General features: G+C 40.0%; 2 protein-coding genes across 5 annotated transcripts in view; one reads left to right on the top strand and one right to left on the bottom strand.

Moving 5' to 3' along the window:
- Positions 1–8572, top strand: part of JAK1 (Janus kinase 1) — a 32656-nt gene extending 24084 nt beyond the window's left edge. The window contains exons 17-25 of the mRNA XM_083742845.1: positions 251–402; positions 758–908; positions 1695–1789; positions 2752–2944; positions 3621–3745; positions 4731–4903; positions 5623–5740; positions 6916–7026; positions 7203–8572. Of these exons, the coding sequence (XP_083598971.1) occupies positions 251–402; positions 758–908; positions 1695–1789; positions 2752–2944; positions 3621–3745; positions 4731–4903; positions 5623–5740; positions 6916–7026; positions 7203–7304 (1220 nt within the window). The 3' untranslated portion in view covers positions 7305–8572. The remainder of the gene's footprint in view (positions 1–250; positions 403–757; positions 909–1694; positions 1790–2751; positions 2945–3620; positions 3746–4730; positions 4904–5622; positions 5741–6915; positions 7027–7202) is intronic.
- Positions 8573–9182: 610 nt separating this feature from the next.
- The window catches only part of RAVER2 (ribonucleoprotein, PTB binding 2), a 45946-nt gene continuing 40582 nt past the window's right edge, over positions 9183–14546 (bottom strand). For all 4 annotated transcript variants that reach the window (XM_083742866.1, XM_083742865.1, XM_083742863.1 and 1 more), the window contains 3 exons: positions 12810–12899; positions 11336–11461; positions 9183–10732 (listed from right to left, as the gene is read on the bottom strand). In XM_083742866.1, coding sequence (XP_083598992.1) covers positions 10586–10732; positions 11336–11461; positions 12810–12899 — 363 coding nt within the window. In that variant the 3' untranslated portion in view covers positions 9183–10585. The remainder of the gene's footprint in view (positions 10733–11335; positions 11462–12809; positions 12900–14546) is intronic.

Below are 14546 nucleotides of genomic sequence, written 5' to 3'. Positions count from 1 at the left end.
GGGTTTTTTTGCCCGATGTGGGGTTCGAACCCACACCCATTTCATAACTGCTTCCAGATTCTTTCCTTCTGTGTATTTTCTCTATAGGAGTGGCTATTTCTATTAATAGTTCTGTGCTTACGTTAAAAGTGAGTCTCCTCAATGTACACCCCCCAAAAAAAAGTAGTTTAAAAAGGAACATGTATTTAAGCAACCAATACCATGACTCACTTCAAAACCATTTTCACCTCAATTTTTTGTTTCCTCCCAGAATGTGTTGAGCGCATCCCTTGGCTTGCACCAGAATGTGTAGAAGACTCAAAAAAATTAAGTGTGGCTGCTGATAAGTGGAGCTTTGGTACAACACTGTGGGAAATTTGCTACAATGGAGAAGTGCCACTTAAAGACAAGACATTAGCAGAGGTATGACCTGGGTGGCTGTGGCGTGGCGGCGTTAAGGTATCCCTTTCTTACTATATTTTGCCTTTTGTGGAAATACATTTTTAGCTCTCTCGTAGAAAGCGTGTAGGGCAAGTGGAGATGTCAGCCGAAGAACCTTTTCGTAGTGCGCAGTAGAGTTTTACAAACAGAAGCCACGTTCTGAGTAGCCTAAGTAAACCCCAGTGTGGTTTTGCAAAACCTCAGCCTTTTGTAGGGGAGCTCTTAGCAGTGGACTATTTCCTGCTGAAAGGCAGCCTCTTTTGAAACTTGGGGTGTGAAAGAAGGCATGTTTCCTAGCTCCAAGAATAACACAGGTGTCTCCCAACCAATCTTGCAGAAGGAGAGGTTTTATGAAGGGCATTTCACGCTTCCGGTCCCATCCTGCAAGGAGCTGGCTGACCTGATGAAGCAGTGCATGCACTATGACCCCAGCCAGAGACCATTCTTCAGAGCAATCATGCGAGACATCAACAAGCTAGAAGAACAAAGTAAGTAATCTATTTTGCTTATTTCCCCTCTTCATTGTCAGTTTTATTTTCTTTGCTCTGTGGGATACATGAACATTAATGAATTTGCAAACATCTTGATGGCAGTATAAAAAAGCCATATATAGTCCCCCGCAGGCACAGAAGGGATTTGCTGTTCAGAAAGTAAGATAGTTACCAAGATGGCTCTATACATGAAAATCCGCAACCTGACACTGTTTTGGATTGCCGTTGTCATGGAATATTGTTTGTGTTACAGTAGTTATGGAAGCATCCAGGGTGACGTAAGGGTAGAGCTGTCAAGCTCTGCCTCACCATCAGTTCCTGTGTATTAATGATTATTTTGCCAGTGTTAATACCCCTTCCATAGCCCTTAGTATACAAAGAGAGGTTGTGTGTAGTCTTATTTCCCACACCTTGTGCTATGATTCTACTTGCCTTGGTGAGAGGATGGTTGGCTCTTGGCTAGGAATAAGACTACAAGGTTTACTCTGAACGTTCAAATGGAGCGGCTGACTGCTAATCCCTGCCCTCAGATATTGCCAGCTTCCCTTTGCCAGTTTAACTCCCTCATTTCTAAAGCAGTTGTCCATCTTCTGGGAAGATTTTCACTGGGGCCAATGATTTAGAGGAAGATACACAAATGTTAGGAATCTGCAGTTTGACAGAACATTCAGCAAGGTGATGGGGTCTGTTGAAATGCAAAGTAAGCGTATGCAAAAATAGATTTGAAAATTTAAAGGGTAAAAGTACTCATTTGTACCACACTAATATTCTTACCTGTGTCAGATCCTGATATCGTCTCGGAGAAGAAGCCTAATGCAGAGATTGATCCTACCATTTTTGAGAAACGCTTCTTGAAGCGCATTCGTGACTTAGGCGAGGTATGTTTACTTCTATTGCTGCTGCTCAGTATTTTTTGAAGATTTGGCACTGAGGTGCTGTACAAGGTGCTCTTATTCCCCTTTTGCACCTGTAGTCATAGTGTGCTGAAACATAGATGGCTTGTATTTTTGTTGTCATCATTCAGCATTGTGTTCCTTCTATTGTTTTTAGAGACGGGAATAACGTATTAAGTCAGCCCATTTCTCTGTGCAGGTTAATGGATTTGTTCATATGTTTATAGAGCAAGTGAAGTGTGGAATATTCCCTTCTGACATAAGTAAATATGCATAGGGCTCCAAAAGCAGCACAGAGTACAAAGGGCAAGGTTTCTGTGTAGAGATATGCCTTAGCTCAAACCTGCCTGGGAGTCCCGCCTCCCTTGGTGTAAGTTCCAGGCCCCGTTTTACTTGTAGCAAACACTTCAGTGAGACAAAGCACGTCACACACGTTTTATAGACATTCTGTTTATTGCTTGACATCTATGGTAACTAAGTAACACCATCCGGAAGGCCACAACTCCCATTTGCCCCATCCAACATAGTCCAACGCCACCTGGAAGGCTACTGGTTAGCCACCCCCGCTAGATATGTTCTGGTATTTCAAAGAGGGACTGAAGCAGATACCCGGAAGCGCCCAGCATGGAGTGGTTTTTGGTCCATAAGGGTTAAGTGATTGTCCCAAGAACCACAGATCCACTAAGCAATAAAGCCAAAAGCAGATTCAAATGTCTGTAAAAGAAGCCTAGCAGGGATTTGGTTCCTATTCATTTTTCTTCTGTGGAACTTCTGAATAGTGGAGGTCACCCCGTTATTGCAGTGGTTTGCTGATCACAAATGCAGCCTATCACTGGGTATCATTGAAACATTCTCCTAAGTGAAGTAGCTGCCTCGTTTTCTCTTTCTCTTGCAAAGCAAGAGTGTGGGTGGCTGACCATGTTTTGTAATTTTATTTTTGAAATTAGGGCCATTTTGGAAAAGTTGAACTCTGCAGGTACGACCCTGAGGGTGATAATACTGGAGAACAAGTGGCAGTAAAGTCACTGAAACCTGACTGTGGTGGGAACCATATCGCTGAGCTAAAGAAAGAAATCGAAATCCTGAGGAAGCTTTATCATGAAAACATCGTGAAATACAAAGGAATCTGCACCGAAGATGGTAAGTCTTGGAAGTTCTGAAAATGGTTTCAGTTTTCCTGTTTGCTTTTAAATTATCCCTCTCCCCCCCCCCCCCAGATATCTTTAGGAAAAGACCAATTACTAAATTCTAGCAATACAATACACTTAATCCAATTGAACATATTTATTATGCATGTTACATCCCCTGGTTATGGCAGCTGGTGAAATGGACAAACTGACCTTTTTCCCAGTCATTGTGAATCATTCTTTTCCTTGGAACAGAAAGATATTAGGAGGGATGGAAAGGTGTTAGGAAAACACTGGATGAAATGGACCATGGAAAATACTTAAAAGTAATACTTGACTGCCCTGAGACCCCCAGGTATAGGGCAGTATATAAATAATAATAGTAGTAGTAGTAGTAGTAGTAATAATAATTTGGTCAAGGGTGTTGTGTATTGCATTTGCAGGCACAGCACGGTAGCAGAGCAGCCAGGAACTAATTAAGGGAGGTAGTGATTGCTTTTAATTAGCTGGGTTGGGTAGTCCTAGCCCAGGTGCCTATATATAGCAGCAGGGCTGGGGTTTTGTGTGTCTTTCTACTTGCTTGCTGCCATGAATAAAGATGTTACCATACTACCACTGGCTGGACTCACTATATAATAGGTGTTGACTCTGAAAACTGCTTGAGATAATTTTGGCTTTCTTGATCAAAGGTGGAAATGGAATTAAGCTGATCATGGAGTTTCTTCCTTCTGGAAGCCTAAAGGAATATCTTCCGCTAAACAAGAATAAAATCGGTCTGAAACAGCAATTGAAATACGCTGTACAAATCTGCAAGGTAATGCTGTACATATTTTTATATCTAGTTGTAGCAGTGTCTTGATGTTTAATTTTCAGCAATTGAAATACGCTGTACAAATCTGCAAGGTAATGCTGTACATATTTTTATATCTAGTTGTAGCAGTGTCTTGATGTTTAATTTTCATTCATGTGTTCAGAATTGAAATATCTGTTTAAAATCATAATGCATGAATATATGGGGGTGGGTTGTTAGCTTTTTGAAAAAAATAATTTATTCAACATTTCCATACCAGTTAAGACCAGCCTTTCAGTTGCAATAAAAATGGAAGAATAAACCAACTGAGCAAAAAGGCTAATAAAAGCTAATGGGACAACAGCCATAAGCAGCTTGGATAAATGCAAAAAGTATTTAGGGGTTGCTTAAAAGGCAAGTTCCTGGGGGAGGGACAGAGTCCACAAGTGTGGGGGCACCAGTTATTGACCTTGGTGATGGCAGGATACAGGTCCCCTGAATCCACTTTGGGGTATAAGGAGTTTTAAGGTGTGTGTAGCTGGTTCTTCATACAACCTGATACCAAACCATGTATATCCTTCACTTTATCTCTGCTCCAGGTTTCTTACCTTTAATGTGCCCCATGTTTTATGAGGTGAATGATTTCATTTATGAAAGTTGAAAAGGATGTTGAAAATGATAATACAGCCTTGTATTAAAGTGAGCTTTGTTGCTAATTTTCTCTCTGGCTAATTTATATGTAACCAAGCAGCAGCAGAAACAGAGGACTTTTTAGAAAAAGTAAAAAGAGCCTAAGGCCTAGGGATTCTTCACACTGCCATGTGCTTTAGTTCCAAAACTCTAGCTGGTTCTGTAGGAGGTTGAGACTATGAGCACTGAAAAGCTTACCAAACAGAAGGATTGGGTGTACAAATTCTAAAGAACATTGTTAGAGGTGCTTGAGGTAGAAAGCAATTAATTGCTAGAGAATGAAACAATACTTGAAATTTTGTGTGTCTTCAACCATCAGGGAATGGACTACTTGGGATCTCAACAGTATGTTCATCGAGACTTAGCTGCAAGGAATGTTCTAGTTGAAAATGAACAGAGAGTGAAGATTGGGGACTTCGGGCTAACCAAAGCAATTGAGACGGATAAGGAATATTACAAAGTCAATGATGAAAAAGACAGCCCTGTGTTCTGGTAAGGAAGAAAGAGAGATATATAGTGACAAGCTAGTAAGTTTTTGCTGCAAGAGATACTATTTTTAGCTGAAACTGCACTGTGTGTCACTACGGATTATCCTCATGGTAGGTGTTATCAATAAGTAATGGGAGTTTTAACTTGATAATGATCACTTGACCATAAGAAAGGGTTCTTGTATTGCATTTTCTAGTTCAAGAGCAGTCTGACAGGTGGTGGCATGAACATGTATTTATTGATGCATTTTATGCTTACATTTATGGTTAGGTATAGGAATTACTTGCAAAACTATAAAGTGCCTCATAGTTGTCTTTGCCTGAATCTGGATCTATACTGATCTGGAAAGCACTATTTAAAAAGTAGTATAAGCTCTCAATGCAATTTTACATTGACGATGGCTCACTGCTCTACAGCGCCTTCTGGTGTCACATTTTTATAACACGTTTCTAATGTTTTTAACTGACCAGTGTAGATTAGTCCTTACTTTGATATTTGTTTCTCTTTACAATCTTCTCCTACCTTTAATTATTTCAATATTTGTTTATTTCTTGTTATTGATGCATAATACTTTTGTGTGAAGCATATGGAGTCATCTTAGTAGTTTCTGTTGCAGCGGCAACATCACTATCCAGAATTCCACTATTTAATGATGCAAAGTGAGTTTTGGCTTTTGTGCCGCAGTTGTACCAAAAGTAATTGAAAGTGTTATATGGTTACAGGTATGCTCCTGAATGCTTACTGCAGAGCAAATTCTACATTGCTTCAGACGTTTGGTCTTTTGGAGTGACCCTCTATGAGCTACTGACCTACTGTGATCCTGCATGCAGTCCAATGGCAGTAAGTAGCTGTGAAAGGAAAAGTTCTTTCCCATATGCTTTCTTCCAAAATAAGAGTAAAGTGTGTGTAAGTGCTTTAAGGGGTCCTTCCCCCCCCCCCAATAATCTTTAAAAGTCCCAGATTTCAGGGCAGTTAAGTGTGTACATACATGGATAACACTGCATTTAGGGGAATGTTGTTCACCATCCCCGAAGCACTTATGAAACTCCTAAGCTTAAGTTGGGATGAAATGAAAGGATGAACATAGACCTTTTATTTGATGAGAATGATCATACTTTATAAAGATGGTCCCATGATTTCTGTTTGAAACTAGTTATTTATGTTCACAGGAGAACCATTACTACTTTTGGTTGTCTAGGGATCTTAAGAAAGCAATTTGATATATAGCCAGTGCTTTTTTTTTCTAGACAAATAGGTGCCAGTACTCACCATGAAGTTGTTACAGTTAAGGGTATAAACTACCTGCACCTCTTTGAGTACCTCCTGAAAAAAAAAGCACTGGATATAGGATATAGTCATTATAAAATTGGGTTACCAGTTCTTAAACTTCTCTTTGGGTGCCTTTAAAACTCTCCCAGCGCAGGCTCCCTGTACTTTAAAGTTGTGCTGAGCTTGACCTGGAGGACACTTGGTTCTTGTGTGACTAACACACACACACACACACACACACACACACCCTCACCCTCTCTATTTTGGGAAATTTCACTTTTAGGGGTCCATCCTTTGCAAAGATGTGAAACTGTTCCTAAGTGGTTGGGCGTCCCAATCCTTGGTTAGCTAGACACAACAGGTCAACAAAGAGGGAAGGAGGGGTTCATTGAATAAACTGAAGCCTGGGTTCTGCCAGTTTGACTTACTTGCTTTTGTTTGCATTCCATTTATCGTAACCCTCCACCCCAGTGCCCATGCTCCCTCCCCTTCTACCTATGTACAACCCAACATTGCTGGTCTTTGGAATGGCAGCTGTGCATGCATACATATCCCAACTATTCCCATCGTTAACCTCTCTTCACCCACCTCCACACCAATAGTCCAAGGTTCTGCTACCTATCTTTGGGCCCTTGTCATCAAGCAGGCACCACTCCTACCCTCTCCCTTGACTCTTGCACCCAGCCCAGCCGTACCCTCTTACTAATAGAGAAATGAGATTAAACGTGGGTTTTCATAACTTACAGGAATTCCTGAATATGATTGGACCAACTCAAGGCCAGATGACAGTGACACGGCTTGTGCGGGTATTAGGAGAAGGCAAACGTTTGCCATGTCCTAAAAATTGCCCACCAGAGGTAAGGCATTAAGAATTATTATGCATCGTCTTGTGTTGGGCAAATTCCCATCAGTTTGATGTTTATGAGCTTTCACAGGAAAAAGCTCTTTTAATCACAATTTGTATATGTGGACACAAACTTAATGTCCGAATCTTTCGATGTGTAAGCCATAACGTACCCTTTTCATTTACTAGGTTAACCAACTGATGGGGAAGTGTTGGGTTCAAGACCCAGGTGAGCGGACAAGCTTTCACAATCTGATTCAAGGATTTGAAGCACTTATCCAAAAAATGTAATCCATGCATTTTATACTTGCCACTTAAATGTTTTGAAAAGTGTACAAGGCCTTTTTATTACCTAGTGTAATTTTGTACTTTGGTAATGTTGTGTCTGAAAAGGGTTTTTCTGTTTGAGTAGCCAATAAGCAGCAGAGAACATTGCTGAACATTTTATATATCTGTGCCAACAGGTCTACCTGTAGGATCTCAGCTGCTGGGCCAAGTACTTTAGAGGGAGGGGGAAAAAATCTTTTAAGGCTACTTGTTAAGTGATATGTGCCTATACAAAGTTTGAATCATGTTGTATTAGAGAGCAAAAGATGATTTCCAAACAGTGTAGTGGCTGTCATTAAATGTTAATCATGGCAGATAAATAGAAATGTTCTTGACAGCATTCAAAAATGAATATTAAGGAGGTGTGCTAGATAACTTTGGTTGGAATCCAACACCAGTTTTGTCCTACACACAAAGGGACTTTGGATCTGTGCCACACATCCCAAGCTACTTTTTGAGCTTGCATCAACTCGCAAAAGTGGTTTGTGTTCAGCAAACCTGAAGTAACTCCTGTCATTGCAGCATTGTTTCTCCCTCTTGATATATATTTGTAGCATTTGCTTTTAGTATATTCATTAAAATCCAGACACCATTGGCACTTTGTCCTGGAGCATTCTGATCTAGTCCAAAATTTCTACATCACAGAAGTCAGTCCTTCTCATATTTTCCTTCTCTTTTAAAAGGAAAACTCTATAATCTTAGGGGTGCAAAAATAATGTCAGGGGAAAGACCACTGAAGCATGACAACATTTGGGGTTTTTATTGGGTAACAGATTGCAAGTGACAATTGAAGACATTTCTCCAGCAAGGCTGAATGGTGCCTGGATTTTAATGCATACTCTGTAAATGAAGATATTACAAGAGATAACATATGCCAAGCTGGAGTAGGGGGATGGATGTACATTATTCCTGCATTGTGCACTTGCTAGAAAAGAAGTAGGATTCAGTATGTTCTGCATTGAAGAGAGAGTCATGTACAAGCTCTGGGGCCAGAATGCATGCTTGCCCTACTCTGTGAATTTGCTTGTCTTGGAAGACTAATTTGGAGGCTGGTCTTTTTTCCTAAAGTCAGATATTGCTTTTCAGGAATTATTCAGAATTTGCAATAATGTAATGTGTAACAAATTAGAAATGCTATCAAGTAACCCTCTTGCAAATACTGCCTGTTCCCCCCCACTGTACTCTGTATGCACTTTGTTATTCTTATAAAAAATAAAGATTTTATCAATTAATATTAATGCATTGCCTTCATTCGTAGCTGAGACAACATTTCTCAAGGGGTGTTGCTGTCTTGAGTGCACCTCTCAAGGTGAAGTCAAACTGTTGGGAGAATCACAGCGCCAGCTATAACCTCACTGGCACTGGCAGCCAGTTTGCTGTGAAAATCTGGGCCCTTACTGTGCAAATAGGTTGGTACATAAGTACAACGTGAATTAAATAGAGCAGCGCTTCTAGGTCAGAGGTGAGGGGGTAACTATGGTGCCTGGAGGTTGCCCAGCCTGTCCTAGAAACTTAAAAAATTCAAGCAATATGACCTCCAGTCATGTTAACAATACCACACATACACTTTAGGCGATCACTGACTTTTCAAGAAAAGAGTTGTCATGTACTAGGGTTACAAATATTCAACTAGCTCAACAAATCAAGTTTTCAGAAAGGTAGCCCTGCTGATATTTGACATGGCTTGCTTTTTATAGCACCCTAAGTGTATTTAAAATGTGCCACAAGACTATGCATTCATAGGACACAACTCCTCCCCCTTTCTCAGCTTCACAACAGGCCTTTCCCCCCTCCCCAACATTCACAATGTACCTTCAGGAGCACACAATAAGCCACGCCAGCTTTATACTTCAGTGTAGCTTGCCAATTTATTTACAGAGAAATTGATTGCTCAGAAAAGATACATTCAATGTGAATAATACTAAACACAGAGAAGAAAAATCTCGCTATGACGTTCTGTTACTTCTGAATAATGTATATTAGTTTTATATAACAGCCTCCTAATCAAGAAACTTGTAAACTGCACCTAACTTTAAATCTGACTGGATTTCAATAGGCTTACCTTGATCTCTCTTCACTGGAGACAAGCTATGCTGCCTTCATTGATGTACATTTCTTCATAACCTCCCACTGCAGATTTTACCATTGCTGATGCTGGGCCTCATGCATTTTAAATCTTACTTCAGAAACAAAAACCTACAAATTGGGGTCACTATGGAAAATGGCAGCTGTATTGGTTATTTCAAACATGTTCCAAACAACAGGAAAGTAGCTTTCTGTGAATGTTAGTTAGAAATAAATTAAAAGCCAGCAAAAAGCATGAATACACCACATTCCACCCAGTTCCAGTGAACACAAATAATTGCCATGGTTATAAAGTGCAAGAAAAGATACTGAAGAATTTCCAAGGCGGCAGTGATTAATCAAGAGTACTGTAGTATAGACATAGGGTGTGGAGCAGATAGATCCTTAAACTAAATGCAAGTCAGTAAGATAGCTAAGCATTCAGTTCCACTGGATACTAAATGGAAATTCACATTATTTTTCCCCAAAGAAACCAATTAACAAGAAATAGACCTAGAAGCCTAAGACTATAAATGCACAGCTAGTATCAATTCTCTTCATGGAAATTTTGTCATGCACACTTGGTATTGCCAGCAACCATTTATTTTAATGAAGTGCGTTGGTATCTTCCTAGTGTACTTCCACTTTAGCAGCTACAACTGCTATTTTATTATTTTTTTAATCCAGAAAAGATCTGCCTACTTTGACTAGACTGTACTGCAATGATTATACTCAACCTAACCATTGTCTGGGCTGTAATCCAATATGCAAGCCCCATTAAAGCCAATAAAGGAATATTGCTATCAGGAATAAACATGAATTTAACCTTGCAGCCAAGAATCTAAATCTCTGAAGGAGGAAAAACCCAGCACAATTGTTTCTTTAAGACTACCACTGCAACTTTCTCAGCAAAGAACATTTCCTCTCACTGTTATTTTATTGCTTCGTGAGACATTCTCAAGGGGGCAAAGCTGCCATTTCTTTAAGAGCTTAAGAAATAACTTAATTGTCACTCAATGCATAGAAACTAGTCTGGAGGGTATCTGCCATTAGTAGCTCCCCACACACAAATTTACTCAGAGAAACTACATAGATTGGTTCTCCAGTATCTACAATACATATTAAAAGTGAAAGGTAAGGATGGCATGAATGTGGCTTTGACTCCAAGCAAGATGCTGATCTTAATAAACACGTTTTCTTTTAAGATACAATTCTGCATAATGTACTCCCGAGCCCTGAGTTTGCTGACCAACGTATTCCACTGGGCCATCTTCTGGAGTGGTGATGAGGTACGAAGAGCCCCGCTTTTCATTTCTTATTGGTGTCATCTAAACATCATAAAAGTCCATTATTACAGCAACGTGTGTGCAGTTATTTGAAAGAATACTGAATTATCCTTTCTATAAGCAAACTATACTGCTCTCTAAGGATGACCAACACTAGATCTAGTTACGTAAATAAAATAAGTGGACTAGGACAAACCATAAGGCTACTTGGAATGTTTTTCAATAGCAACGCAATGAAGTCAAAAGACTTTGTATAGCAGCCCTGACAAATTCTTAAGCTGCATTATGCGTTTACTGAACACTAGGTGGCAGCACAAGACATCAACCTAGCAACATGTAGGTGCCAACAGAGAAACAGACTAGTATGCAGAACTTTTCCAAATTGGTCTCTCTGCTTCACTCTCTCTATATATAATATAAAAATTTGACTACATTTCATATGTATGTGTGAAGCAATTCTAGCTTATTTATTTATTGCACTTTCACCCTACTCCACCACTGCATTTGGAAAGCTGTACCTAACGAAATTTCTCATTTGCATACTATTTAAAAATACATGAGAATGCTGAAAGGCTATCCATCACAGATGTGTAGTGTAATTTATCGGCTGCATCAGGAATAAGCGTGCCAACGCTTTCCTCTTACCTTCAGTGGGTTTTGAGGCGCCAGTGGCAAAATGCCTGGATGGAAGGACCCCTGGGTGGCAGCGTAATACGATGGCATGACTTGCAAGTAGCTACTGAAGTCCCCATACACTCCACTATCAGATTCCTACATGGAGAAAACACAGAAAGGGAAGCACTACGGTTGCTGGCCACTGAACAGAAAGAGAGACATATTTCTGGGAGAAACAATCATAAATTCTGTGACAGAAAGATGAGAGTGTCAATGTGCAGGCAACCCCCGATTTGCGCAGGGGTTGCACTCCAGGTCATGACGTGTGACAGCAAGAGGGTGCATAAGCCCATTCGACTGTGCCTGCTTTTCCTACCACTTCTGGGTCTCTGCAATGTGCACGTGTGCAGTCGCACCTCAAAGGGGCACACACAAATCTGTTGTTGTCTGTATTCAAAAGTAGTTAAGTTTCTTAAAGGCAAAGTATCTCTGAGAATCTCCCTTTACTGTTTGGTGAGAGTATATTTTTTTCTTAGATATCTGAGCCAGAAACATGGTCAGTACCAAACTTGGGAGATGTTTTACCCCAAACACCAATGAAAACCAGTTCATTCTATTTTTCAGATGCTGTAAACTATGCTACATAACCTTGTTAAAATGCTTCCCTAAAATTACAGGCGTTTTGACAATGGTATTGAGATTTTGCTAGAGCCCAATGAACAATTTTCTTGATTTCCTGTGCCCAGATCAGCTAAGGAAAACGCAGGCAATTACCGTATTTTTCGCCCTATAGGACACACTTTTTCCCCTCCAAAAATGAAGAGGAAATGTGTGTGCGTCCTATGGGGCGAATGCAGGCTTCGCACAGCTCTCCGCAAGCCGTGGGAGCCCAGCGCTGGGCTCCCACGGCTTGTGGAGAGCTGTCTGTTCTGGGGGCTAGGGTCGGGGGAAGCTTGGGCTTCCCCCGCCCCCGCCCCGTGCCTGGGGGGGGGAAAAATAATTCTCCCCCCTTTATTTCCCTCCCAAAAAACTAGGTGCGCCTTATGGGCCGGCGCGTCCTATGGGGCGAAAAATACGGTATAAATGCAGAACATAAACATTAGAGGAATGCACCTCATTCCATTAAAGGAATGTTTCTACTACCAACAAATACCTATCCTATAAAAACCCTGGATAATTTTCATTTACGAAAAGAATCCCGCAAATATGGAAATTCAGAATTCTATGGTTCACACTGCCTAGCCTATTTTTTTTCTCCTTTTAAGAAGGATAAGCTCAAGTTTGCAAAGAAAAAATAATAATTATTCAAATAGTGTTTGGTTACTTCATGGCACACAGGTGTCCTGAAGATTCTGAAATATGCTTACTGAAAGAACTTCAGGGAGAAAATTATAAGAAGTGCTATGTAATCTGTTACTTTGGTTGAATTTCAAAATCTAGCCTTGTTTACTGACAACCTTGACATAGGCTACTGGTGAAGCATACTCAATCATCATCCACTTACCTCTGAGCCACCATTTTCTAATTCCCCTACTCTAGTTTGGATGGTATGGTATGTCTGGGCATATTGTTGATACCACTGCTGGACTGAATCCTGCAAAAGACAAGGCAATTTTTAATTTATCAACTTCTGCAATTTTGCACCATGATTAATATGCTCGTTATGAGATATTAAAAGCACAAGCTTTGCAAAAACAAATACATATGCATGTTTTTGTTAATCTGGATCAATCTGCTCCATCTGAATGCAAGAGAAAGTTAAGGTGGTGCTTTCTCTGCTCCCTCTGACCTATTCTCTTTCATTTCCTATAGCAAATCACTCAGCAATATTTTGTGTTTTTATATGTGCTTACCTAGTTGATTCCTTGATTTATCAGCTTTAATCCCCCAACAATATCTAACAGGTTTATAACTTTAAGGTTTTTCAGGAAGTACAGTACTGGAAAGTGTTTAATACTCAGTGTCTTGAGATATTTTGACAATCATAATCCTATAATTTATACAGTAATTTGCACAGCTACAGGAGAATTAATAGATTGGCTCCATCTATTAGGCACATCCTTTAATTTAGAAAGAAACCAATACAGTCCCTGTGACAAGTATTTCAATTTGTGGAAAACAGCTCAAAGCATAAGAAAATTCTTGCCCATCTATTCCAGCATCCTGTTCTCAGGACCTTACTTAGTGTAACTGTTGTTGCAGTCATCCAAGTTTCTGCCCTTGCGTGCTTATCTATATTTCTCAAATGTAAAATCCTCTGTCTTGGCTGAAAGATAACTTTGAGTATTACAGCAAATAATGCTTCTTGGCTAACAGGTTGCAATGTCTTTATACACTTGGATGAGAATGTCAATGTGACACAAACTGACTTACACTCTGGCTTTTGAAAATATTTGCAAGACTAGTTTAAAACCAACCAGGCTGAAGTTGCCATGAGACCTATTTTTAATGACCTGTTGGCCTCTATTATGTATACTGACTGACTGTCCAGAAAAAAATAAAGAAGAGGATGAAAGGCCAACTAGAATTTGTGCAGGTTAGATAAACTGAGTTAAAACAGAAGACTAAATCCAAGTCTTGCCATCTGTTTAGCGACATTCATCACAAGCTAAGGTAGAATTTACTTAGAATTGCTTGTTATGTCAATTTTTATATGAATAAATTTATCTTTTATTACATTTTCTTTTATAAATGCTGTATTTGGTGAATTAATCGTTAGTTTTGCTGCACCCTGGCTTGCATAATCGATAACAAGCTAGTAGCTACAGTGTGTTTATTTGAGGGGGGCTGGTCTGGTAAAAGCTAATTCAGCCCCATGTTCACAGAGGAAAAGGCGGCTTTCCCAGCAACATTCACAGCTCAGCACTTTCGGCATGGATTAAATAAATTATGAGAAATGCCAGTGAGAAACTTAATCAAACCAGCTGATTAGCGAATGATCTTAATTCTCTCTTTCAGGATTCAATAAACTAAGCTGCTGTAGCACCTCAACTAGATCAACTTCCCCCAAGCCTTAAAACAGTGTTGTACATGTGTGTCTGCATGCCACAGCTACTTCTCATCAGTGTCAGAAACTTCCTGAATGGAAAACAGTGCTGGTGATCCCTCTCGAGTTGTACTGGGTCTACAGGACATACTTTGCCATGTGGTTCCAGGTGCACTATTAGCAGCACCTCACCAATTTAGAATCATCTGCCTCGCTTGCTTCCATATTAAATGGTGCCATTTGTTTCTACTCCCA

This window comes from Podarcis gaigeae (assembly GCF_964106915.1).
Source record: "Podarcis gaigeae genome assembly, chromosome: 6".
Classification (NCBI taxonomy): domain Eukaryota; kingdom Metazoa; phylum Chordata; class Lepidosauria; order Squamata; family Lacertidae; genus Podarcis; species Podarcis gaigeae.
This window is presented reverse-complemented; position numbering and strand designations above follow the sequence as displayed.